The sequence below is a fragment of the Myotis myotis genome, unplaced genomic scaffold, assembly GCF_014108235.1.
Source record: "Myotis myotis isolate mMyoMyo1 unplaced genomic scaffold, mMyoMyo1.p scaffold_m19_p_4, whole genome shotgun sequence".
NCBI lineage: Eukaryota > Metazoa > Chordata > Mammalia > Chiroptera > Vespertilionidae > Myotis > Myotis myotis.
The window spans coordinates 38,103,417-38,131,122 of NW_023416346.1; the positions used below are offsets into that span (position 1 = coordinate 38,103,417).

The 27,706-nt window shown below is 38.3% G+C and overlaps 1 protein-coding gene across 3 annotated transcripts in view; it reads right to left on the reverse strand.

Annotated features, from left to right (window-relative positions):
- The window catches only part of GRIA3 (glutamate ionotropic receptor AMPA type subunit 3), a 346,459-nt gene that overhangs the window by 22,693 nt on the left and 296,060 nt on the right, over positions 1-27,706 (reverse strand). For 2 of the 3 annotated variants that reach the window (XR_004966979.1, XM_036305460.1), the window contains exon 13: positions 2,160-2,407. Coding sequence is in view for 2 of the 3 variants with exons in the window: in XM_036305460.1 (XP_036161353.1) it covers positions 2,160-2,407 (248 nt within the window). In the remaining variant the exon portion in view is untranslated. Of the gene's footprint in view, positions 1-1,487; positions 1,603-2,159; positions 2,408-27,706 lie in introns of all 3 variants that reach the window. The other variant, XM_036305461.1, reaches the window with a different exon arrangement.

Below are 27,706 nucleotides of genomic sequence, written 5' to 3' on the forward strand. Positions count from 1 at the left end.
ATGCTTGTATCCACTTTCTTTCCTCAGGGAAGAAGCCTCTAATATTTGAGGGTCAATCCAGATGGAGAGAAGATATAGGAGACAGAGCTGAATGTGATCTAACCACAGGTAATTGCTTGGCAAGTGATTAAAAAGTCAATTCCTTTCAGTCTTCTCTTTTAGTACTATTGCTGCTTTCTCATCATTGTGGATTACTGGGGGGTGCTCAATTTAGTTAATTGGGGTACTGGTTAGGTGAGTTCTGGTTAATCAAGGTTTTATAATAAAAGACCTCGCCAATGCCTGGTAAGATTATGTGCTGAAGAAAGTTATTCTTAAATTTATTTCTTTGAACATACTCTGTATTAGTGTTTCTAAACCCATATTATTCTGCAGACTGGTAAACTAACTTTTCTGTCAGGATGCTGAAGAATGGAGAGGGAAAGAGAGGAACAGAGGTGTAATCATTGTCTTTGAAGGAGAAAAGTTTTGTCTTGCCTGTCTGATGATCTGTGGTTGGGAAACACTGTTCTTCACCTTAAGATGCCCATGAATTCTTGGTTGTATAAAAGTCGATCTTACATGTTTCGATATAATTCTCATTCCCTTTGGGCCATGGAGAATTCTGTTTTCAGGTCCTCTCCTGTACTTACCCAATCTGTCCTTCCATCATTTGGTAACTTGGCTTCTGAGCTTGCTTCCATTTCTTGTTGCTTGGAGGAAGAGCATTAAGGAGTCAAAGGAATGCCAAGTAAGATGTGTTTTCTCATAATGGTAGCCTGGATAACAATTTGACCTACCTGAACCAAGAACATGGCTAAGGAAGCCAAATCAGGAATTTATACACAAAGAGTACACAGTTAGGCGACGCACTTGTTTAAATATACAAAATGTCTTTGCAAAGTCTATATATGAGGTGGCCTATTGAAGAAAGACCCCATCTAACTTGAAACCGAGCTTATTTTTGGCTTTCAAGTTAAGTGGGGCCAGCTTAAATAGGCCATCGCATATAGAAAAAAACATCTCATCACTCAAACACATAATTGAAGAAGCCAACTCTAATCAACCAACCAACATCTGTGAGCAACATCATGCCTTAAGCGGAAAAAAGAGGCTGTAACCTGACTTTAGTAGATGGGTTTGATTTCTCACACCACTCAGCTGAGGCAGGCGGGGGACAGTCTTAAGGAAAGCCTTGGGCTATTGAAAGCCTAAGGCAGTGAAACCCACACCATAGCCTTCATAAGGCAACCAGTCCAGTGTGTGATGGGAAGGAAGGGGTGTGGATAGGGAGCCTCTGTCTGGGAGTTTAAGAAGGGACCCAAGTTAGATCAAAAATGCAGGCAGCGCCCTGAAGTCTTTCTGGTTCCCAAAGCTGCCAGGCAGGGGAATAACCTGGTCATTTCAATTTATGTGTGAGTCTTGTGCTCTCTCCTCAATAATAAGATAACAGTCTTGCCGATTACTCGTCACTAAGGGTACCCGGTTGTGGTGACATTGAGGCTGACCTTGGAGTCACCGCCCCCGCTGCCGCACTCTCCTTTGTCGTACCACCATTTGTTTTTCAATTTGTCCAAGAGGCCTTGCTCATTCAGTTTTAATACTGCCAGGTTAACAGCATTTCTTGAAACGATAAAACATAACTTGTAAGAAAATGCACAAATGCTTAGGAAATCGTTAACGTATAAAAAGGAGCACAAGAGGACAAATTGGCTAAATTTCACAGAACGTGGAGCTATAAAAATGTCTGTACAGCAAATACAGGGTTAAATATTGGAAGGTGGCATGGAGGATAACATTTGCTCAAAACTGAAGTGTGCGGGATGGGGAAATTGTCTTTGAGAAAAAAAGTAACAAGAACACCACATCCATGCAATTAACATTCGTCACATATGGCACCATAACTTGGCTTTTACCATTTAAATTGAAAAAGCCGTTGAACTGTAAAATTAAAACAGCAACAGTCAGAGAGGACAACACAGAGAGAGAACATTAAAAAAAATGGATGCATTAAATAGATGAAACCATAATTTACCGTCTTATTTAACTCCATGGAATATTGTAGATTTTAAACTTTTAAAAGTTACCTCAAAATCCACAAGAAAGAAAATGACAACAAAATGCATCAGGGTAGGTGGAATACTATAACAACACGGATATTGTTATATTATTCCACCCACCTTAATGCTGAGCCTTTAGGGGTTGCCACACCATAGCCTTTGGAATCCAGATTTCCACCAACTTTCATCGTATCACATGGTTTTCTCTGCTCAATGTACTCATTCATGGTTGACTCCAGCAGGAAGGCGAACTTTCCCTTGGACTTCCGCACTCGGGCCACGCCGTCTGCTGTTGTTTTGGTAAACACAGATGGCTCTGCTGATTTCATGTAAGACCACATTTTCTCATAAACAGCAATTTTGGACCTCTGCAACAGAGATAAAACTTCTTAGAGCTACTAGATATTAAAACTGGAAGAGGCTCCAGTGCATTTGAAAAAATTGTTTTTAAACATTTTTTATTGCAATCCATAGTAAGCAAAGCATATTACACTGCAACCCTGTAGATATATTCATATTTATGTAAACATGGTTCCAAAATAGAGTTCTTAAACCACACTCATCCTTGCTTTGTGTGATGCTCTCTGATATTTTCTATTCTATCCTAATTCACTTAAAAATGCTGATCAGGACCCACTAAATTGATTTCATGGCTCCACAAATGGGTTGCATTCTAGTTTGAAAACACTTTCTTAGTTCAATCTTCATCTCAATGCAGAAATCTCCCCAACAATATCCTGTTGTGTGATTATCCTTTACCTGCCTGAAAAAAAGGCCATTGAAAGGCAGTGTACAACCATTTAGTCAACCCACTCCAGCACAGAATATTAATTATATATTAATTATTGTAATAAATCACTTTCTTATTCTGAACTGAAATTTGGTTCTCTATAACTCTCACCCTTTAGCACTACCCGCTAGAGCTATACAAAGCTGTTCTGTTCCTTCTTCTATGGATGTTTCTTCAAATATTGCAAGGCTGTTACTATGCCCCCTTCTCATCTCTTCATCAGGCTAGCTCTACCTACATCTACTACTATTTCCAGAACCCTCACAATTTTGGTCTTTCTTCCATAGACACATTCTAGTTAGCAATCTCTTAAATTGGAGTTTCTAGAAATAAACATGACATTTCAGAAATATGAGAAAGACAGGATAAAATTTAAAACTGATTTTGTCACTAGAGCATTATTTTCTATCAATGCTGCCTGAGTTTGCATTAACATATTTAATCTTTCATCTATTCTTTCACAATTTTAAAGTACTCTACTGGAGGTGTGAAGAATATAACCCAGTGAATGTAGTCCCTCTGTCAACTCAGGTTGAGGTCAAATTAAAACTGTTAATTTTTTCTACCAAGTCAAGTTTCCCTCATCTTTACCCCTTTGAAATTTGAATTTAATTATATTAAATTTCATCTCTATTTTGGTGGTCCTTAAACATGTGCTAAATGCTTATAGCTGTATGCTAGATATTCTGGAGAATATAAAGGAAGCATGGTCTCAATGACTCCACGACTTCCAAGTCAGTTGAGATTTAGGTCCTTGGGAGTGAAAACCCTAGAGAAAGAGTCTAAAGTCATATTTGATCAGAGGTAAGATAACATGATAGAAATTATAAACATATGTCATGTTTTCAGTTGTCCTTTTATGGAGTTTCTTTGATCCCACTTCAGCTTTTTTGATTGTTTATTTAGTTGCTTTTTTCTGGACTTTGGCAAGCTACATTGCATCTTTTTTGAGACCTGCTTAGACCTGCTGAAATAATTTCAGAGGGCTGGAATTCCTGGAGCTATCACCATGGAAACTACGCATTGTGTTTATGGCAATCAAATCCTCACTGAGGCCTTCACTGAGTCACTGAAATGATTCACTGAGGCTGGAACATGAGGAACAGAAAAAAAGCCAATATGGCTGAAGCCAAGTGAACAAGAGAGTTTGGTAGGAAATGAGCTTAGGAGAATAATCAGAGGTCAGATCTAGTAGGGCCCTGTAGGTCACAGTAAAAAGCTTGGATTTATTCTACATATGATAAGAAGCTAATGGAGGATTTGAGGTGGGATGGGATAAGATCTGAATTAAAATTTTAAAGGATTACTCTAGTTATTATATGGAGAACCAACTAAGGTGGGCCAGAGTGGAAACAAGGAGATTGGTTAGGTGACTCTTCTCATAGTTCAGGGGAGAGATGTTTGTGGCATAGACTAGGCTGGGAGAAATGGAGGTGAAGGGAAGAGATTGGATTCAAGATATGTTTTAGGGAGAAAGTAAAAAACTTTTGCTGATCGACATTTTCATCTGATTGTCCCATAGATACTTTCAGATTAAACATTTCTAAACCAAATATATTACCTTCCTTGTATAGCCCAGCTCTCCTTCTAAATTCTATCAGTAAAGCACCTAACATCCAAGGTAGGTGCTTTTATTTGTAATGCCATGCTCATTCTAACATAGAAAAATGTCTGTAGAATCTGACCTTTTGTATTCTTTCCATTCTCATTACCATTGTCCTGGGTTAGGCTCCCATCAGTTTTTGGTCTGGACTACATTGCCTCCTAACTGATCTACTGGTTTCATCTCTCTAATTTATCCAGTGATCCTTCCAAATGTAAATCTGATAAGCTACTTCCTTGTTTAAAATTCTGATAGTACCTACAGGACAAAATCCAACTTCTTGTGTATGAGTCTTTAGTATCTTGGCTACATTCTCTTATGATCCAGTCATACTGGACTACTATTCACTGTTCACTGAAATATGCTATACATTTTCACATCTTATGCCTTTGGTTATGCTTTTGCTTCTGCCTGAATTATCCCTATTCACCCTACAAGATCCAGAGCAAACATCATGTCTTCTGTGAAACTTTTTCTGACTCTCCTCTGCCCCACAGATGTGCTTTCTCGGCTATCTGCCAATAGCACTTTACTCATACCTTTGCTATAGAGCTGACTATATTACTTTAAGGTGAGTTGGCTATGTGTCTGTCTTCCCCACATTACTTGGGTATTCTTGAGGACAAAGTCCATGCCTGATTAATTTTTGTAGCCTTCTTGGCAGCCAGCACAGTGCCTAAATTGTAGGCATTCAAGATATATTTCCTTAATAACTGAAGCTTACGTCTGATGAGGGTGACAACTAGATTGTTGGTGAAAGATATCAGAAGGTTGGTGAAAAATGGCTATCAGCACTAGTTTTATAGCACTGTAGAATTCTACAGATAAAGTTACTCTAAAGATCATTGGGCCAAATTCTCAGCTAAACCAATCAGGATATATGTTTTATAACCCTCCCCCCACCCTCCAATTATCCTCTTTTGATGTCCACACCAATAATTTTCCCCTATAATTAAGGCTTTATAAGATCAAAACCTCACCCATTGACATTTATGCTCATTTCATATTACATTAGTCTCCTCTGACCCAGAAAACAATTTCTAAGCATCATAATGAAAAATATTTTCAATTACTTTATTTTATTTCAGCAGGAATTTTCTAGTCAGTTGCTCAAAGAATTAAAAAAATAGTAAATAATTCAGATGAACAGAAATTTATTAAAAATGTTAAGAACACCTGTGTACCCACCACAAAACTTAAAAATCAAAAATGCTATGAATTAGTTGAAGTCTGCCTATGTACCCCTCTCTAATTGCATACTGCTTCTTCCAGGCCCAAAGTATCCACTATACTGAATTTGGTTTTTTTTTTATCATTTCTTTTCTTTGCTTTTTTTTTGTTTTGTTAATCCTTACCCAAGGATATTTTTCCATTGTTCTTTTTGTTAGAGAGAGTGGAAGAGAGAGGGAAAGACAGAGAGAAACATTGATGTGAGAGAAACACATGGATTGGTTGCCTACTGCATGCACCTGACCAGGGCCTGGGCTGGGGGGTAGCCTGAAACCAAGGTGCATGCCTTTGACCAGAATCGAATCCAGGACCTTTTGGACTGAAGGCCGATGCTCTATCCACTGAGCCAAACCAGCTAGGTTTGGTCTTCATAATTTCCTTGCATATATTTATAATTTTATGAGAATAAACGTAGGGAATATAGTCAATAATATTCTAATAACTGTGTGTGGTGTCAGATAGGTATAAGATTTATTGGGATAATAACTTAGTAAGTTATATAATGTCTAATCACTAGGCTATACACCTGAAACTAATATAATATTGTATGCCAACTGTAATTGAAAAATAAAATTATTAGAATAAACTTATCTCATTTACAATGGCTGCATAGCATTTTAATTAATAGATATACCATATTTATTTATCCAATTCCCTATTGAAGGACTCTTAAGATCAGTTTTTTCTTTTGCATTATAGATGACACTGTGGTGTAGTTGTGTCTTTGGGCCATACAAACAGGTATTTTGTGTTCTTCATTTTGGCCTAATCAAACCTGAGTGATAAGGGCAGGGTGTTAGAACAATTTGTCTATTACACTATATGCAAACAGACCATTGCTTCCAAAGATAAATTTATAAGACAAGGGCAAATGGGTCTATGAATTCTGGTCTGAGTGCGCTATAATTTGGACTCATTTACTTCATCATTTACTTGAGCTCTTTCATTGCTGATACAGGTTAAAAGGTTTATTCTTTTAGGTAGTGATGCATTTCTAGGAGAATAAATGACAATGCTTAATGTGTGCATTTTAAACGTGTTTGGTGTACATGCAGCAGATATTAATGAATGCAGTTAATACAAAGTTGGTTAGTGGCAGAAATGATTGGGCCCTGGTTGATGACTTAGTTCTGAAAGCAGGAAGGGGGAAAAGAAATGGCTCATAATTGAGAAAAATTAAGCTGAGATATTTATCTTCCTAACTAGTATTTAAGTGACAGTATAACATTCAGACCAAAAAGAAGAAAACAATCTCTAGCATTTCTTTCTTTCTTTTTGCACTTTTTTGCAGTCTGTCTTATTTTGGCTGAAATACTGAAGGCAATAAAAGGGATTAAATCTTAAGTCAATCATCTGGGAGAAATTAAAAAATTATGTGCAGGATGTGTAATAGCAAGTTCATTTTTCTCCAACCTGCCATGATTCATTTATTTCACCTCAAGGAGCACTATTTTGTATCTAAGAATGAATAAACAATGGTTATGCAGAGAGGCCACAAGAATTTCTCTTAGAACTGCTAGATAATTAGTCAATAAAATCCCTAAGGAGAAATACTAGTACATGAATGGAGGAGGAGCAGATTAATCCAAAAACAGTAAAGTAGAGCTTTAGCATTCATGGATTCAACAGTCACTGTTCCAACTATTTGTAATAAATGATTAAGGTCAACAATATGGAGAAATTTGCCTTTTGTTGAAGTAAAAATTTGAATCAGGCCCAGTGAAGCTGGTGCGTGGAACCAAGTGATTATTGAGTACATTTAGCCCACCACTTAAACCTTGTATCTTTTTGCAATGGTGTTGGTCACTGCTCATCACTGTGCATATAAGTATTCCTCTGTAGACCCAGTTAAGTACAAGGTAACTGTATAGTCCAGTGTTTGAGAGCTCAAAGTCATGCTGCTTGGGTTGGAATCCCATTTGGTAGGTGCATAAGTTATCTAGCCCCTATCTGTCTCAATTTCCTCATCCATAAAATGGGATTTTTTAAAGTACCTACTTAAAAGGTTTATTGAGAAAAATTACATGAGTTAATACATGCATCTCACTTAGAACAGTGCCTGGCATACAGGAAGTGCTGAAAAATATCACATATTTTATAGTGCAGAAAGTATATTTATTTTAGTGGCAGAATTTAATAGCACTATAAATTACTTCAGTCCATATTTATAGATTCATTACTTCATTTTATGGAGAAAATCATATGTTCAAGCTTTATTCACACATTTGAATCTCCAGACATATCCCTGGTGAATGCTCATGATCTACCATCAACAAAAATCATTATCATTTGACTTCAATTTAAAAAATCTTGTTGGAGGAAAATAGGTAGGATGGCAAAATTTCTTTTTAAATTTATGTCTTGTACTTCAGTTTAGGTACATATATTAAAATCCCCATTAACCAAAACACTGCTATTGGGGAGATCTGGGGAATGAAATATTCTGCTTCTCTAAGAGTTAAATTAGAATATCTACTTGATCAATAGAACATCCAGTTGGACTTTAGTAGAATAATAGACTTTTAGAGACAGATGAGACTTTAAAAAACATCTCGTTCAACCTCTTACCCAATTCAGCAATGGCTTCTTTGCTCAAAAGTCTCTAGAGGTGAGACACTCCCTAGCTCAGAAGAGGCTCAGGAGGTAGCTCACTCCATGGTGGGACAGTTCAAGTTGGTAGAAAGTTCTTTTTGTTGGGCTGGTGTCCTTCACGAGAGTATCTCTCCTTTCCAATCTTACTTCTGCCTTTTGCTTGAATTGGTCAGTCCTCCCACGGTGCTTCCATTTCTCTATTGTAGGTAGCACTGATAATATTGCTTTGTAATTGTCATCTCCAGTGGAATCTGAGCTCCTCATTCCTAGTGTTTAGCTTAATGCCTGGCATGTAGGAAACTCACTATGCATCTGTGGAATGAATTCATGCTAAAATTGTAGTTCCACCCACTGGTCCTAATTCTACCCTCTGAAATGATACCAAATAAATATGCTGTCTTTTCCACATGATGTATAGCCTGAAGAGTACCAACACCATGTCACCTGTTTATCATCTTTTGTAAACTAAACTAAGAGCTTTCATATGTTACTTGTATGACACAAATTCTAGTCCTTTCCCCTTCCCTTCTGATTATATATATATATATATATATATATATATATATATATAATTTATTTTATTTTATTTTTTTATTTTTTATTTTTTTCAAAGTCCCTCCTAAAGTGTGGCCCCCAGAATTGACCACAATATGCACAATATAGTGGCACTAGAACAAAGAACAATGAAGCCATCTCTTCTCATGATCTGAACATGAGTGTAATTTTTCACTTTGACAAGCTTCAACAGACATGTTTAGATATGTTGATAGTGTAGACAACAAAAAAAGATATGTGGATAACAAAACAGATCAATAAATTGGAAGCATAACTATCAACAGAGGCATAATATGCTAATGGTATTAATGGTATTACTTTAGTGTCAGCTTGCAGACAAGTATTACATAATTTGAGAAGAGAGTATTGGTGTTTATGATATCTCTATGCCCCAAATACATACAATGTGTTCTGAGTATTGAGAGGATAGAATGAAGGAAATTATCTTTGATAATTTTATGTACTTTGCACTCCACTATTCCTCAAAAGGGAATGGTCTAGCTTCACGTATTTATTTATTTTTTGGCCACTGTTGTCATTATGCCTATATGTACATTTCTATCACTGTATGTACAAGACTAGCTTTGTACAAACATGTCAAAGAAAGACAAGGTATGACTTCGGGTTCTCAGCCTCTCCCCTTCTCCCCTGATTTCACTGTCTTCCTCCTTCAGAGGTCTATCCTATACCCCTTTTTGCCATTAGTAGGCTTGGTTCTCATGAAGGTGTTCACTGATACTGTAAGAGCTTTTGTTACCCTTGAGCAAGAGATCATTTTTATTTGAATAGGAGACTCATATCTTAAAAAGGAGAGTGGGTTTCTTGGCATTGTAAAAGTTGCCTTTTAGGGGCTGTAGTAGGCCAGCCCTGTGAACAGAACAATAAGAAAGGGGGAAAGGCAAGAGTTTCAAACAAAAATGCTTTCCTTGCACTCCCTTTTGCCTTCTCTAATTTTATTGTGGATTATTTATTATTTAACAATTTAGTCAATTTCTTCTCTGGATTATACCTTTAATTAAGAGAATATCATTAAAAACCATAATGTGCGCATATGTAATACCTTAATATAGAGAGAGAGAGAAAAAAAGAAGCATACCTGACAAAAAAGCAAAGACCATAATGTGTGTTTTCTTCTGAATTATTTAGCTGCTTTTGAAACTTTTGCCTTTAATAAAGGTTTAGGTGGCATTGCTAGCTGGTACAAATTTAGAAAAGGTGGCTTTAGGCCTCTGTTTACCTGAAATGAGCGCTTATAGACCCCCTGTGTGCTTCCTGTGTCCCCCCCTGAAGTTCAGAAGCAAATATTACCTCACTGAGCTTCCCAAATACTGGGATGTGGACAGGTGATCCTTGCAAGGCAAGGCACTGGAAGGAAAGGAAGCTGGCAATGCAACTGCTCAAGAGAGCTCCTAAACTCGCCTTCTTTCTTCCCTCTCTTTTTTGCCTCTCCTAATATTTCATGGCATTGGAAGAGCACAAGGTACCTAGTGGAGTGGGCTGGGTAGGAGAATGGGGGAAGGGCAAGGCCCAGAGAGATGGGGCAATTCTCAACTTCTTTAGTGTGGTTAGAAGTCTCAGGTCTATATAAATTGTTTAAGGTTAGGCCTGTGAAAGGGAGATGTTTGTGGCAAGAATGCTTTGCCTGTCATAGTATTCCCCTTTCTTACTCAGAGAGACCTTGGTTTTGTCATGACCAGAAGCAGGAGATAGCTGGATTTCTTTAAGCCTTATATTTGCATAAGGGTTTCTGGTTGTTAAGGTGATATTACAAACACCATCTCATTTAAACCCCACAGCAACCCTGTGAGGTAGGAGCTGCAGGTATCTTTGTTCAGTGCTTAATCCTTAGCACTTAGAGCAGTGTCTGGCACTCAGGCGCTCAATAAATATTTGTTGAACAAAAGAATGAATGCCCATTTTATAGATGAGAGAATCGAGGGTGAGAGAGGATAAGCCCAGTGGCAATGCCAAGAGGTGCCACAGTGGGCTTTAGGATACCCACTCATTTCCATTAATCCACTCCAAAGTCACCACAATTAAACAAGTCTGGGAGAAACTGTGTGTTTGCTATGCAAACACATTCTCCAAATAAGTCCCACCTAGAATGCCACCCTGAAGGGTATCTTACTAGTATATAGAAATTTGGATATTGTCATTGGCTCAATAACTTGCCCCAGGTCACACAGCTAATCAGGAACAAAGCTGAAACCCCATCTAAGTTTGTTGAATTCAAGGCTACAGACAGATTTGTTTTTTCTCACAACAAACTTCACCCCTTCAGCTCTAACACTGACAATATTCTTCTTGAACTCACCTTTAAAAATGTTATTTATTTCTTGTTTAAGCTTTTTTCAAGGGGTAAATTGTAAATTAACTCCAATCCCTTCCCACTAAGGACTGCATAAATGAATGTTCTTGATATACATTGTAACCCTGTAACAGGCCACTAGTGTTCACATTTAACCTCATGATGGGAACAGAACAATTTGGGTCAGAAGAAGAAGAGCACATCTGGCTTGCCAAATGCATCTGACACATGTTTTTCTTCCACATCTGATGAGGTGTGTTTGGAAAAACAAATCATTGAATTTTAACTAAAAAATGGTTTCCACCTGATTTGGAGCAAGGCACACAAGAAATTATTTTATTTCTAAAGCATGACCCAAACCTGAATTTCATTGTCTTTCATTCACTTTGGTTGGCACATTTCTAAGCATTCAGACAAGTACTGCTTGTCAATTTCCTTTTGCCTCAATCAGTGACTGCCATATGACTGTGTATTGGTGAAAGCAAGGGAAATAATGAGAAAGAAATAATGTATTATTTCTTGGGCAACAATTGCATGGGCATACATAGGAACTATTTCCTTTAAATTTACTCTATTTGTATAAAATTGAAAATAAATGAACTCCTGGGTCCAGGTATGTCATGAAAGAATATTGTGATTTCTGTCTGAGAACCATATTTTCCTTCAAGAGAGAAGATTAATACAAGGAAATATTTGTGGAAAAGAAAAGAGAGTATATTCCCTTAATTTCCACCCAGCCTGACATTCTTTTTCTGGCTCTTTGAGTTGCTATCTTATGTTGTTTGGAGCCCCTTTCTTTGATTCTCTTTTCCAAGGGAAGAATTCCAATAAAGGTGGGAAGACATTTAACACATTTACAATTTCCCCCAGTTTTTTTAAAAATAATACTTCCCTGTTTCAGCTCTAATAGATGGGTTGAAGAATTGAATATAATCAAAATTGAAAGTGGTAAAATCTCCAGAAATACTTTCCTCTAAAAATTCCAAATAACATTGTCAAGTACTTATTCCAAATGCCTTTGCTTAACATTTTCAAACCATGTTACAGTTACATTAAGGTCACCACTGTAAATTTGCTTTTTCTGAGTCACCACAAGGAGGATTGTACCTGCATTTCATATGAGGGTCAAGTATAGGGGAATTAGGCAAGTGGAATGGTAGAGCCATTCAGTTTGGTTATTGTCAGACAGTGACTCGGTGCTTGAAGCAAGATATACTAAAACCCCCAAACTAAAACAAATGCTGCCAAATTGCGGATTTGCAAACCTAACCCCATTAGAAAAAAACAACAAACAAAAACCAAAACAAAAAAATCCAGGAAACAGATTAATAAGCTGAAGCAAAGTTGTAGGTGTGTTTTAAAGAATCATCTAGAAAAGTAGATTGTTTTATATTAAAGCCTGTGTATTTATTGCCACTGTTGAACAAAAACAACCAAAATATGAAAATTCTCCAAAGAAAACCTAATCAAACCATTACTTCATTTGACTTGAGTTTCTGATACATACAGTCATCATCTCTATTCAGTAAAGATCAATAGTGAACAGCAAAAGGAAGTCATGTTGAATCCTAAAGGATTTAAAAGAGTAAAGGGAAATTGGTTGCATTTCTAAACATCATGTATTTCCTAGTACCTGTGAAACCTGTGGCCTGTGGGATAGTTTATTAGTAGTCATTGGTCATTTTTGTGCCTGTACCTTGTTACCAAAAAAATAAAGTAACTTGTAAAACAGGCCCTTTATATATCGAGCAAGACTGTTACTATCTGTTGCTATTCCAGAAAAGTGGAGTAGGACAATAATACTTTTAAAGAATTATATATTTTTTTCTTTAAGACTCTCCTGCTTGCTTGCCTTCTATTCCAAATCTGATCAACCAATGGCAGACCTCTGTCATCAGTAATGCTTAATGCCCACTACCTCCCACCCTCCATCTTCACCAGTGTGCCACAAACAGTAGTTAACTAAACAAATTAAAGAATGCTTATGCAGACCTGAATGTTTTTCAGAGCCCATTAGGATAAGCTGTAGCTAAGAGTTATCTGCTTTCCATTTTCATAATTAAATAGCTTGTTTCTATGAACCCAAGATTTTAAACGTCGCTTCCATTAAAATGACTTTTCCTTCACAGTCCTTCATCTGTCTTTGAGGCCTGGTTTCTTTACCTTCTGTCTGGAAATTGCTTGTCAGTGTTGTGGGGAAAGTGGATTTCTTATCCCTTCTCCACCTAATGGCAATCTGCATTTCTACTGATTTCTATCCAGGTTATTCATTATCTACTCACTGAAAAGCATGTTATTAATGAGAAGCGGATAAGAGTCATGCTGTCCTCCCCAGGTTTAAATGAATCTTTAAGATGGTACAATCAAACAGATATGCAAAATAGGCCATTAATGCAACATTAAGTTTACAAATTTAAACACAAAATCAAGGAACGCAGAATTTTTAGTTTCTCAACATTTCAGCCTTGGCAACATGGGACATCCTAAATATATAGTACAGAGTCAGGAAGGCATGGATGCAAAGGTACTGAAGAAAATGACCCATGTTTGTAGGGGAAACTGAAATTAGTTACCAGACTGGAATGCTGTTTCCACACCTATGTAGATTGGCTCAATCTCAGTGTTTCAACCCCATTTGAATTTTCTTTTCCCTTATTTGTGCTGCTTTGCCTAGATCAGTGGTCAGCAAACTCATTAGTCAACAGAGCCAAATATCAACAGTACAACGATTGAAATTTCTTTTGAGAGCCAAATTTTTTAAATTTAAATTATATAGGTAGGTACATTGTTATTAACTTAATTAGGGTACTCCTAAGGCTTAGGAAGAGCCACACTCAAGGGGCCAAAGAGCCGCATGTGGCTCGCGAGCCGCAGTTTGCCGACCACGGGCCTAGATAATAGTATGCGTTCATCATGTAACAGATTAATTCCTAGGGGGATGAAAATTATGGCATGGATTGGCTTCATTTTTAAAAATCAAATTTTATTTTGCTATTGATGCATTGGCTGTTTTATATTTATTTCTTAAAGCCTTCCTTTTTGGTTTCTCTGACAAGTAATTAATGATCTGTAAACATCAAAATGCACTTGTAAATTCTATATATTGCTTTTATCAGTTGTGCATTTTCTGATATATAGATTACTTACGGTAGGGTCCAGCTGTGTTGTGTAGGCAAAGGTTTTGGAAGAAGAGGGAAGCCTTAAAAGATAACAAATGGTTTTAACTTATCCTAGTTAATCTTTGAACTAGAAGAAGGGCAAGCCCAGTAATTTTCTGGGAAGACAAAAAGCCAATACAAAGCAATTCAAGGTGGGAAGTCCTAATACAATGGGTATTGTGCTGCATCCCATAAGTGTCACTGGAACAGTATCTATGGTAATCTATACTAATAAAAGGGTAATATGCTAATTAGACCGGGTCAACCAGCCGTCTTCCAGATGTCCGACTTCCTTCCAGACAAAGCCATGGTGGTGGGGGCTGAGGCAGAGGCAGTTAGGGGCTATCAGGCTGGCAGAGGAGGGCAGTTTGGGGTGAGATAAGGCTGGCAGGGGAGGGCAGTTGGGGGCAATCAGGCAGGCAGGCAGGCAGAGGCAGTTAGGGGTGATCAGGCAGGCAGGCAGGTAAGTGGTTAAGAGCCAGCAGTCCCAGATTGCAAGAGGGATGTCCCCGATTGGAAAGGGTGCAGGCTGGGCTGAGGGGTTAAGGGAACCCCCCTTCTTGTGCACAAATTTCATGCACCGGGCCACTAGTAGTGATATAATAGGAGTTAGACAGACCTGAGCAAAATAGGAATTATGGGTCTGGTACAGAAGGTCACCAGGGCAGAAAGCCCAGGGTTACTAGCAGTGGATAATTATAAGGTGGAACCTCACCCCAGGATGACCTTTCCTCCCCTAGCATATCGCTGGTCATGCAGTTTAGGCCCCCTGACCTTTCATATCTCTGGTCATGCCATTTGGACCCTCCCCTAACCTTTTTTACCCTAGCATATCACTAGTCATGTGGTAGACCCCCTTATAGGAGGAACCCCCTTATAGGAAGGTGGCAGGAGAATAGTCTAATATGACTCCCATACAAACCCTTGCATGACCAATCCCTTAAGCATTATGCCCTAGAGATAACATCTAGGCCTCAGTTGTATTTCAGCTCCAGGCCCAGAAAAGCAGCAAGGCCAGGTGGGGCAAAGCCACCTCTGACATCAGGACCAGATGTGATGACTAATGACCCTCTGCCCTGGCACTGACAAATTAGTAGAGACTATGACTCTGAAAGGAAACACCTGGAAAGCTGATGGATGTGCTATTGAGATCCTCCCCTGCAACCTCCAGATAAAAACCCTTAAGACAAAGGTCCCAAGCCTTTCCCTGCCCCCTTCTTTCCCAGCAGTCAGTCTCTCTCTCTCTCTCTCTCTCTCTCTCTCTCTCTCTCTCTCTCTCTCTCTCTTTTCTCCCCTCCTCTACCTCTCCCTCCCTCCCCCCCTCTTTCTCCTCTGCACACCTGTGCCTTTCCTCCCTCTTCCTTCCCTCGAGGCATGCACCTTTGCTTTCTTTCACCTAAGATCCAAGGGCCCTTCTTTTGTCTCTGTAACTTGTTTCCTGAGCCCATGTAGCTCAGCTGCCTCACTTGTTCCATGGCTTACGTCTACCTCTGTGACTTTCTAAATAAACTTTTGCTTGTATTTGAGTCTTGACTCTGAATTCTTTCTTAGCCAAACCTTAAGGACTGAGGTTTAACATTCTGGTGCCATTCGCCATTAATAGCAAGGGTCCCAGTAGAACAGAGTGGAAAAAGATTGGACACTAGCCTTACAAAAACTGATCTGGTCTTCAATAAAAGAGAGATAAATTACCTACTCTTCAGCAAGAGGTGGGTGCATAGAGGTCTCTTTTCTGTATTAATTGGGATACATACTTTTGTTTGGGAGATTAGGTCACCACAAAGGAGGTTAGAAAGGAGGGATGGTTCTTCTTAAATATTCATTAGTGTTACAAATAATTAGTGTTTGGAATACTGTTCCTACCTTGTTAACAGTTTCCCACACCATCTTCACCCTGTAGGAGTCTTGGCAACACTGACATAGATTGCACTGATTAGTAAATTGACCAACTTCCCCAGGATGAATAGTGTTGATGAAATGCTGGGTAATCTGGCCTCTGGCCTGGAAAGCATTTCTCTCCTTCCTGGGAATTGGAATGCTGCTACTACCATCAAGTGCATCATGTGTCTGTTTACCTAGTACCCATAGTATGTAGAAAAGATAATGGCAATGTAGAATTCACAAAAGGGAGGGAGGAAGAAAAGATCACAGCACTCTCACCTCTTTCTTTAAGGCTTAAAGGGCCAGCACTTTATTCTGGTTACAAATGTCCAGCATACCACTCGTTTCTAGAAAGATGAGCTCTCACTAACCCTCCTTGGTAGAGATACTAGAGTGTGTGTGGGGGGGTCCAGCTCAAATTCCCCTCAGCAATGACCTTCACTTACTTCCAGGAGGCATCGCCCTGCCATAGGGGTACTTGGAGCTGTCTACTCAACAAGTCTCACAGGTGGGAAAGGTTGAACCCCTGGTCTACCTAATGCCTCTGCAAGAAACAAATGCAATTGCATTGGCTGCCCAATGTGCAGGCCCAGCAGGTTAAAATGGGAAAATGGAATGGAGGTAAGGATTAGGCAGTGATATATTAGAAAAGCACTTCCAGAGGAAGAGCAGGAGTTTCCTTGCTCCTGGTCTGTCTTTTCCGTCTGCACTAGTTTTAAAATATGTTCCTTTTCCTGATGACATTTACATCCTCCTAATGTTGAGCTCTTCCTGGTGATCAAATTCATGTTTACTCAGCTAAAGTCCTCTTGGTTGGAAGTTTTTAGGCATGTGGCTTCCTGAAGCCTTTTAAAAGTATTAACAGGGCACAGCTGCCTCATAATAAAAGGCATGAAAAAGGACAAAGAGGGAGAGAGGTGTGGGGTAACATGATAGTAGGAGAGAGCTTTGGCTAATGGCCAAGAGGTCAAAGCTCTTGTTGCAATTTCTCATTCTACCCCTTTTAATGTTAAGGACATTTCTCTTGCACATAGCTTCCTACCATATTTTAATACTCTAACTTCCCCATGTGAAGGCCAGTTCTTCTGTTTGTCTACCTACTGTTTTGGGGACTGAGGAATTTTGGAGCTTGGGATTCCTTGAAGCCTCTGTAAAATCACAGAGATAGCAGCCCTGGCCACCTGAGATCCTGGAAGTTAAATGGGGAAGGATATAAGGGGAGGGGCCTGTAGGGTAGTTTCAGCCATGTTGTCAGGAGTTATCAAACTCCTGAGCAATCTCTTACTTCTGTCCTATTGTTTTCTCTCTTTATGAAATTTCTGGTGCCCACACTTATTTCTATTGCTTTTGTTTTCTGATGCTGATTGGCACCTAGGGATGTTCATCTAAATTCTTCTAGGTAGGGACATTTGAGATAAGAGGGTCTCAAGCCTCTGTAAAAGCACTAATATAGCAACCCTGACAACCCCTAGACCCTGCAGGTAAGAGAAGGAAAGAGAAAGGGGGAGGATTAAGGTCAGCTTCAGCTTCTGGTTTATTTTGTACATCTGTCCCATTTTTTCCTTAAGAAATTTCTCTTACCTACAGCCTTTACCTAGGTCATACTGCTTGAAAATCTGGAACAATAACCAACACTTGGATATAGCCACCTGCAGTCCTCTAGGATAGGACATTTGAATCATGGGGTTGCTGAAGGACCCATAAAAATATTAATGCAACAGTACTGGTTACCCAAGACCCACAGTGGAAAAGGAAGGGTGTCATATGAATCATAGGAGAATTAGGTCAAAATTATAAACATTTTGAAGCTTCTGGGCATTATTCCCCTGCATTCTCATTTCTCCTCCATTTATAGTTTTCATAACCTTTTATTGTTCATAGTCTCTAGCTAGAGACTATTGTTTGACTTTCCCTATAGAGATCTGCACGTGGGGCACCCTAAAGCCTCAGAGCCAGCTGAACCTCAGATTCTACCTCCTGGAACAATCATCTCCCATTGGTCCTTGTTGATGAGAGGAAAGTTTTTAATTTCTCTCCCTCTCTCTCAGGAATACTCAGAGAAGGAGGCTACAACTCAGACAGTCAGCTGTGATCACTCTCAAGATATTTCTTCCTGCCAGACAAGCCCCAGATATATCCTACTCAGGATTCTCTCTGTCTTATAAGCCCAGCCTCTAGCCTCCTCCCTGCAACCTTCACATAGGATTAATAGAAAAAAGCAAATACAGATCATCAAAGCAGAAATTCTCTCATATGTTGTATAGTCAAATGTTCCTCAAAGAGCACTCTAAGCCATCTATGCTAGAGTCACTTAGGGTGCTAGTTTAAAAATGCAGATTAATGGAACCTATGGAATCAACATCTTGGAGGGGAGGCATGAGACCCAACAATTTGTATTTTAAAATATCTCCCCAAATGATTTTATATGCAACCAGTGTTCTAGTATAGTATAGTCATTCATCAGCTTATTGACTCCGCTATTCAACATCCCTGACAAGTGGCCATTAGTCTGTACCTGAGTACCTTCAAAGATGAACAGCTCACACTCTACGGAGATAGCCCATTCTATTTTTGAATTGCTCTATTAGAATATTCTTTTTACAATGAGCAAATACCTCTATCCATTTAATATCCATACTAAGGCCCTACAGAACAAGTATAATTTATCTCTAAAATGTCTACCCTTCAAGTATTTGAAGGCAATCCTATTATATTCTACTGCTACATATTTTCTTCAGACGAAATAGTCTCAATTCTTCTGAAGAGGGAAAAAATCTTGTAAAAAATTGTAGACCAGTCCTTATAGGTTAGATCTTTGGGTAATTCCAGATAGGAACGTTTTAAGAAAGGATTAACAAAGAACTATTAGAAGCCATGTTATCTACTTGAAGGAGGTGTCCTTCAAACACCTGTCCCTTATCTTTTACTTTCTATGGACGTGTATTTCATGCATTTATCCAAGTCTCATTGAATTTATTTATATTTCTCCTCATTGACCACATTATTTTCAACCTTTTTGTTTGTACAATTGGATGAAACCCTAGGTCAAGAAAATAAAGCAAAAGTGTTCTTCAGGATCTGGTCAGTGGGAGCAGTTTACTCCCTCCTGCTTTCATATATAATTAATTTCAATTACTTGGTAATCACAATTACCCAAATTTTTGTGTGTATGTGTGTGTGTGTGTGTGTGTGTGTGTGTGTGTGTGTGTGACATTTTAATAATGTCATAAATTAAATCTACTGAATTTCTGTGCACGTGCGCACGCATGTATGTGTGTGTCTGTCTCTCTGGAGGAAAGAGGCAGGATACAAATATTTGGAAATCAAACTTCAAAATTGGTGCATATGGGCTTTAATGTGATTCTCTTTATGACTATCACATTAATGCTACCACATTCAGGAAAGAGACTGTTTATTTTGGCTGAAATAATGCCCAATATAGTGGGGTTGTTTTTAAATATGAAAGGTTGGTTATGAAATCTTCTTTTATCTGGTATTATTAGGCAAACCATAGATGGAGTTTGATTTTCAACACTGGTTCCTTAAACTCATTTTAAAAAGAAAAGTATTCTTTGGAGAGTTCATTTTTAATGAACCCCATCTTCACATGCAAATGTAAATTAAGAAATTAGAAATAAGACAGTGCTCAGAGCACCTTGGTCTCAAGCAGTGATTTCCAATTGATCCTTGGAAGTCTACTTATTGATTTGTACTGTTTTACTATTGTTTCAAAGTCATAATTTTTTTGGAAACTTTTTTTTCTATCCTAATCTCCCTTAGACAAGACTTTAGGTATTTTTCAACACATACATACACACCTCCTCAACTTCAGTCATGCATCAAGATGAAACTTTGTGATATTAACTAATGTTCTAACTCCAGTAACAGTTACCCAGTGACCCTCTTCCCATTGGGACAGATGTATCTATGGCCTAACAGAAGATTAGAGTTGTTTGAACAAGAATGGAAAGGAAACAGAACAGAAAATGCCTTAATCTTTTGTTTCAAAATAGACTTTAAAAAATTATAGTAGATAAACATAGCATTGCCATATGATCTAGCAATTGCATTCTTAGGCATATACCAGAAGGAGTTGAACACAGAGAGTCAAATAGATGTTTGTACACCAATGTTCATTACAACACTATTTATAATAGTCAAAAGGTGGTAAAAAACCCAAGTGTCCATTAAAAGATGAATGAATAAGCAAAATGTGATACATATATGCAATGATATATTAATTCAGCCATAAAAATAAATGAGTTTCTGTCATATGCTACAACATGGATGAACTCTGAAGACATTGTGCTAAGTGAAATAAGCCAGGCACAAAAAGACAAATATTGTATGACTCCATAGAGATTCATAGAGATAAAAATAGAGTAGTGGTTACCACTGGTGGGGGAATGGAAAGTTATTGATTGTTATAGAGTTCCTCTTTTCAGTGATGAAAATATTTTGAAAGTAAACAGTGGTGGGGTTGCACAACATTGTGAATGTAATTAATGCTATGAATTATGTACTTAAAATGGTTAAAGTGGCAAATTTTGTTATATCTTTTTTATTATAATTTAAAAATTTTAATAATGTCATAAATTAAATCCACTGAGTTGTATATTTTAAGTGAGTGAATTTTATGGCATGTGAATTGTACCTCAACCAAACTCTTTTCAAAACTTATAGCAGAGACATTATCTTGAAAGCCAAGTGTTAGATTAAAGTCAGGCTTTTTGAGAAAAAAGGAAATTTTTGAGTTTCAAAATTCTGAGGTATACAAGGGAAATATGAAGTTTATTCCATACTCAATAACATGGAAAGCAGATAGATAAAAAGCCAGACTAACTACCCTTGGATAAAAGTCAAGGAAGAGAGAAGTAAAAGAGAAGTCAGACATGGCTCTCTAAATGGGGGAGGGATGATGGGACTCCTAGCTATTTGAGGACCTCAGGGTAGAAACAATGAGGTCTCATTTCCCAGACTATAGCACAGAGATGATGAATCTAAGAGAATAGTCCACATTTGGTTTAGTGCTGGTGTGATAGAATAGCAATGGCTACATGAGGTCTCTAGGAGAAGTCTGAGTGTCTCCAGACTGGTAGAAGGAGAGAAACTGACTCTTCCAGCAGCCATATAATGGTAGCAGAGAGGGAGGGAGGAAGGGAGGGAGAGAGAGAGAGAGAGAGAGAGAGAGAGAGAGAGAGAGAGAGAGAGAGAGAATGAATGAGAATACATGTGTCAGAATAAATACAAGGTCAGGCCTGCAGAGGTCTTGTGGCCTGGATGCAGGGATGCTGAGGATTTGGTTGGTTACATCTCAGATATACTAATGTGGAGGGGAAAGACTACTTAACATCTAAGCAGTGGGTATCTGGAAGTGATTATGATGGTCTAGGGTTTGATGGCTTCCCCTGAAGCCATAATGCCACATAAACTTCCTAGAATTTAGATATCATCCTAGGGAGGATGGAGTGAAAAATCCTGAAATGACTAAGAAATTACTAAATTTGCTTGAATGTATCTGATGTATCTTTTCTGCCAGGTGGCAAAAATGGGGTGCCAGTTATGTTTTTGCAAAATGGAGTTAGTCACCTGTGAATATATCTCTCTATCATAAAGCCATCTTCTAAGACAGGAATATGACACAATTAAGGCGTGAATCATTAGGGGCTTCTGGACTATGAAAACTTTTTGAGGATTAACCTTAAGACTTCTTATTTTCTGACTTGGGAAAAATTTCCTAATTAGTACTAATGTATCTTTTCAGCCCTTGGGAACTGCAGTTTAGCAAGTATCCTTGGGTCATTTAAAGAATGCAGGACTTATAGATTTCGCTAGTGATCACTAAGAGGAATATAGGCCAAAAATCTGAGCATCATTCTTGGTTCTTCCCTTTTGCTCACAAATGTTATTCAAACCATCAGCAAATTCTGTGACTTTACTTCCAAAATATATTCTAAACCTGACCACTTTACACAATCTTCATCACTATAACTCAGTTATATAACCTAGTTATGTGAACAATTCCATTCTTCAGCCACACTGGTCTTTTCCTATTTCTTAAATGTGCCAGGATTGTTCCTACCCCAGAACCTTGGCATTTGTTATTTCTTCTGTTTGGAACTCTTCCATCAGATTTCCACATGGCTATCTCTTCTTGTTATTCAGGTCTCTAAAAAAAAATGTTCTCTCCTTAAAGAGGCTTTCCCTCCCAAACTTCTAGTTAAAACAGTGCTCTCACCCTATCTGGTTTGGCTCAGTGGATAGTGCGTTGGCCTGTGGATGGAAAGGTCCGGGGTTTGATTCTGGTCAAGGGCACATGCTTGGGTTGCGGGTTCGATCCCCAGTAGAGGGCATGCAGGAGGCAGCCAATCAATGATTCTCTCTCATCATTGATGTTTCTCTCTCTCTCTCTCTCTCTCTCTCTCTCTCTCTCTCTCTCTCTGCCTCTCTGAAATCAATAAAGACATTGAAAACAAACAAAGAAAAGAAACAGTTCTCTCTAACTCTGTCATTATCATAATATCCTATATTACTTATTGGTATCTGAAATTATTTTATACATGTATTTGTTTACATGTTGACTGTTTGTCTCTTTCTAACAGAATGCAAACTCTTTGAAGGAAGAGATTCTGTCATGTTTCCCCTATTGTATCTCTGGTGTCTAACTTGGTGTGTCAGACATGAATATTTATTTACCTACATGAATATTTTATTTAATTAAAAATATAGAAAACGAATCTGAACACAAGACAGTACCTAATAGCCTTTTTGAAAAACAAAACAAAACAAAACAAAACACAAAACAAAACTCATATCAATGTTTTGTTTGTGTGAACTGCCTTTTCCTTTCAAAGTGTACTGCACCAAGCATTCTAGTTAATTGAATATTCTTGTTGAGTTTCAGTAAATTGAAATTTTACTTGATCCTTATGGTCAAGTTTTTAGACTTCGCATGGTGATGAAGGAGAATCCTATATAATAAAATGCTAATATGTAAATCGACCGAACAGCAGAATGACCAGTTACTATGATGTGCACTGACCACCAGGGGACAGAGACTCAATGCAGGAGCTGCCCCCTGGTGGTCAGTGTGCTCCCACAGAGAGAGCCCTGCTCAGCTAGAAGCTGGGCTCACAGGCTGGTGAGCACAGTGGCGGTGGCAGGAGCCTCTCTCACCTCCGGAGCAGCGCTAAGGATGTACAACTGTCAGCTTAGGCCTGCTTGGACATCCCCTGAGGGGTCCCGGACTGCAAGAGGGCGCAGGCCAAGCTGAGGGACCCCCTTCCCCGAGTGCACGAATGTCATGCACTGGGCCTCTAGTTGTAAATAATTAACTTGCTCAAGCTTGTCAGATGAACACAAGGAAAGTTTAATTGAACAGATGGGCTCCTTTCCTCTGACTGGGAGGCTATTAGGTGATTTGACTTTGTCAGATAAGAAAGTGAGATCCTGAGATGAGTTCCTCTAGGGGAGAGAGTTTCAGAGTTCTCACAAAGATTTGGAAATTCTGTTATTTATCCTGGTGTTGTCTGAAAGAGTTGGCAGCCTCAAAGAGAATAAAAACTTAACCCCCTTAGGCTTTCTGGGTTGTGAAATGCTCTCTGTAAGCAAGTAGGTTACCTGGGAGGATTAACAGAGATGGGCTAATGAAATCCATATGGTTGGTTAGTTCTTGGCAGATGGCCTGCATGCCACCTTGGAAGCACCTAAAGTTTCTAGATGGCCTTCAAGAGCAGCTCTAAGTTTTGCATGTTGAATATGCAGGCCACAAAAAAATGGCTAAAGATGGACTGATTGACTAGGGGATGAGGTAAGAAGAATAAAGGAGAATATAAATGAGCTTCTTCTCTTCCCCAAAGCCAGAACCACCCCCCCCCCACCACCTCTCTTTCACTGAACCAGCAGAGTTGATTTTATTTTATTTTTTAGTATTACCCCTCCCTCACATCTCCACAGAGCCTTGTCTGGACAGTTTATGTTTTAATTGCGCTATTGAGGCTCTTTTCCTAAAGTCTGCTGGGATTTGAACCCTTTATGCTTTCAAAGAGCTTTCTGTGACATTATCCTCTTACCAAACCCATAAAGAAGGTAGAATAAAGAATATTCCCCTTAACAGATGAGGAAACAGATCAAATTCCCCTTACCCAAAGAAAAACAAGAAAGTCATCATTGGTTGTTGAATAGAAATCATTTTCTTGGTCTTTCCAGTTTTTTCCACACTGACATATCGCTTGGCATATCAGAAACTTTAACAACCCTAAAGTTTCCACCAAAAAACTACTAAAACTGACAAATGAATTAAGTAAATTGACAGGGTACAAAATAAATATTTAGAAATTGGTTGTATTTTAATACAACAATAATGAATTATCAGAAAGAGAACTTAGGAAAACAAACTCATTCACAGTTACATAAAAAAACAAAACAAAAACAAAACACCATACACAACTAGGGCTCTGGCCAGTGTGCTCAGTTGGTTGAGTGTTGTTCTGTGCACTGAAAGGTTGCTAGTTTGATTCCTGGTCACAGCACATACCCAGATTACAGGCTCAATCCCTAGTTGGGGTGTGTGCGGGAGGTAGCCGATCAATGTTTCTCTCTCACATTGATGTTGTTCTCTCTCTCTCTCTCTCTCTCTCTCTCTCTCTCTCTCTCTCTCTCTCTCTCTCTCCCTCTCTCTCTCTCTCTCTCTCTCTTTCCCTCTCTCTTTTTCTCACTCTTCTTTCCTCTCTCTGAATTCAATACAAACCATAAAAAACACCTAGGAATAAATGTAACCAATGAGGGAAAAGACCTGTCTGTACTCAGAAAATTATGACACTGAAGAAAGGAATTGAAGAAGATATAAATGGAAACATATACCCTGCTATAGATAGGAAGAATTAGCATCATTAAAATGTACATATTACCCAAAGCAATCTATAGATTCAATGCAATTCCTATCAAAATACCAATGGCGTTTTTCACAAAAATATCTAAAATTATACATGGAACCACAAAAGACCCCCAGATAGCCTCAGCAAAGGAAATCATTAACAAAATGAAAAGACAACCGACTGAATGGAAGAAAATATTCATCAATGATACATCTTGATGACAAGGTTAAGATCCAAAATTTATTAAAAAACCTCATACAACTCAACACCAAAAACCACACAAACAATCCAATTTAAATGGACCTTGAGAGCTTGTTTGGAGGTTCTAGCAGGGGAGCGCAGCTACTCGTATACCCTTGACCGAAGACCGGCCCTCTCCTCGGGGGGTGGGGAAGGTCGTCCTCTTCCACCGAGCGCGCAGCTTCGGGAGGGACGCACATGGATCGGTGAGGGAGGAGGGGGACACCCGCCTAGCCAGCCAGATCAGCCAAATCAACCCTGGCGATCAATGGGGTGACAGATGTCGCAGCCAGATTGCCCTCACATCCACAATCCAATTTAAAAATGGGCAAAGGACCTGCATAGAAACTTCTCCAAAGAGGACATACAGATGGCCAAAAGACATAGGAAAAGATGCTCAACTAATCATCAGAGAAGTGCAAATTAAAACCACAATGAGATATCACCTCACACCTGTCAAAATGGCTATCATCAATAAATCAACAAACAACAAGTGTTGGTAAGGATTTGGACAAAAGGGAACCTTTGTTCACTACTGCTGGGAATACAAATTGGTGCAGCCACTATGAAAATCAGTATGGAGTTTCCTCAAAAAAAGTAAAAATGGAATTGCCTTATGACCCAGCAATTTCACTTCTGGGTGTATATCCAAAGAAGTCCAAAATACTAATTTGAAAAGATATATGTGACCCTATATTCATTACAGCATTATTTATAATAGCCAAGCTATCAAAACAACTCAAGTACCCATCAATAGATGAGTGGATAAAAAATTGGTGGAACATGTATACAATGGAATATAATTCAGCCATGAAAAATTGAAAATCTTACCATTTGCGACCACATGGAGGGTATTCTGCTAAGTGAAATAAGTCAGAGAAAGACAAATGCCATGTGATTTCACTTTGATATTGAATGTAAAGAACAAAATAAATGAACAAACAAAACAGGAACATAGATGTAGAGAACAAATTGATGGTTGCTAGAGGGGATAGGAGTTGGAGGGTTGAGTGAAAAAGGTGAAAGGATTGAAAAGTTCAAATTGGTAGTTACAAAATAGTACTGGGGATGTAAAATACAGCATAGGAAATGTAGTCAATAATATTATAATAACTATGCTAGGCGGGTACTTGAAATATTGAGGAACCATTTTTTAAAGCACATGATTGTTTAATCACTATGCTGTACATCTGAAACTAATATAAAATAATATTGAATGTCAACTGTACTTGAAAAATAAATTTAAAAAAGAAGTACAAATTGACAGTTACAAAAAACAGTCATGGGGATATAAAGTACAGCATAGGGAATATAATCAATAATATTATAATAACTATGTATGGTGTCAGATGGGTACTAGACTTATCAGGGTGATCACTTCACAAGTTATATAAATGTCTAATCACTATGTTGTACACATGAAACTAATATAATATTGTATGTCAACTGTAATTTAAAAAATAATTAAATAAAAATTAAAATGTCAATGTCAAATGTGACTGTATTAGGTACTGGAGTCTTTGGAAGATGATCAAGTCATGAGAGTAGAGCAATTATGAATGGGATTATTGTACTGATAAAAGAAACCTCACAGAGCTCCCTAACCATTTTCACCATGTGAGGACCCAGGTAGGAATCAGCAACCTACAACCTTGAAAAGGGTTCTCACTAGAAACAAAACATGCTGGCACCCTGAACCTGTACTTTCAGCCTCCAGAACTGTGAGAGATACATTTCTGTTGTTAATAAGCCACCAAGTTTGTGGTGGTTTTTTTTTTCCGCTTAATTGAAGTGTAGTTGAAAATAAAATGTAAAGATATTTAAAGTAAAAAAAAAAGAATGCTGTCAGCTGATTTCTTTTTTGAAGCTTCATTGTTTAAAGTATTACAAATGTCTTCCTTTCCCCCTATTGACCCCCTCCAAATACATTTTATCATGTTATATTTTTGGTTTATTAAGAGTCTGTATAAAAATGGATATTGCGTTTTTATTAATGCTTTATTGAAATCTATGGGGAAAAATTTGACCTTTTTTTTCTTTTTTCTACTGTATAAAAAGATTACATTAATAGATTTTATAAAACTACAAAAAAGAAACTATAATATTCCATGAATAATAGAGGTTTGCTGTGTTTGTGGCATTCACTCTAGTTTTACTGATGTCTTCATTTTCTTTGACTTCTTATAGTGGATACTTTTGAGGTTTTCAGAGCATAGAAAAATGTCATTTAAAAGGGTGTGTTGCCAAAACCGGTTTGGCTCAGTGGATGGAGCATCGGCTTGCGGACTGAAAGGTCCCAGGTTCGATTCTGGTCAAGGGCATGTACCTGGTTTGCAGGCGCATCCCCAGTGGGGGATGTGCAGGAGGCAGCTGATCGATGTTTCTCTCTCATTGATGTTTCTAGCTCTCTATCTCTCTCCCTTCCTCTCTGTAA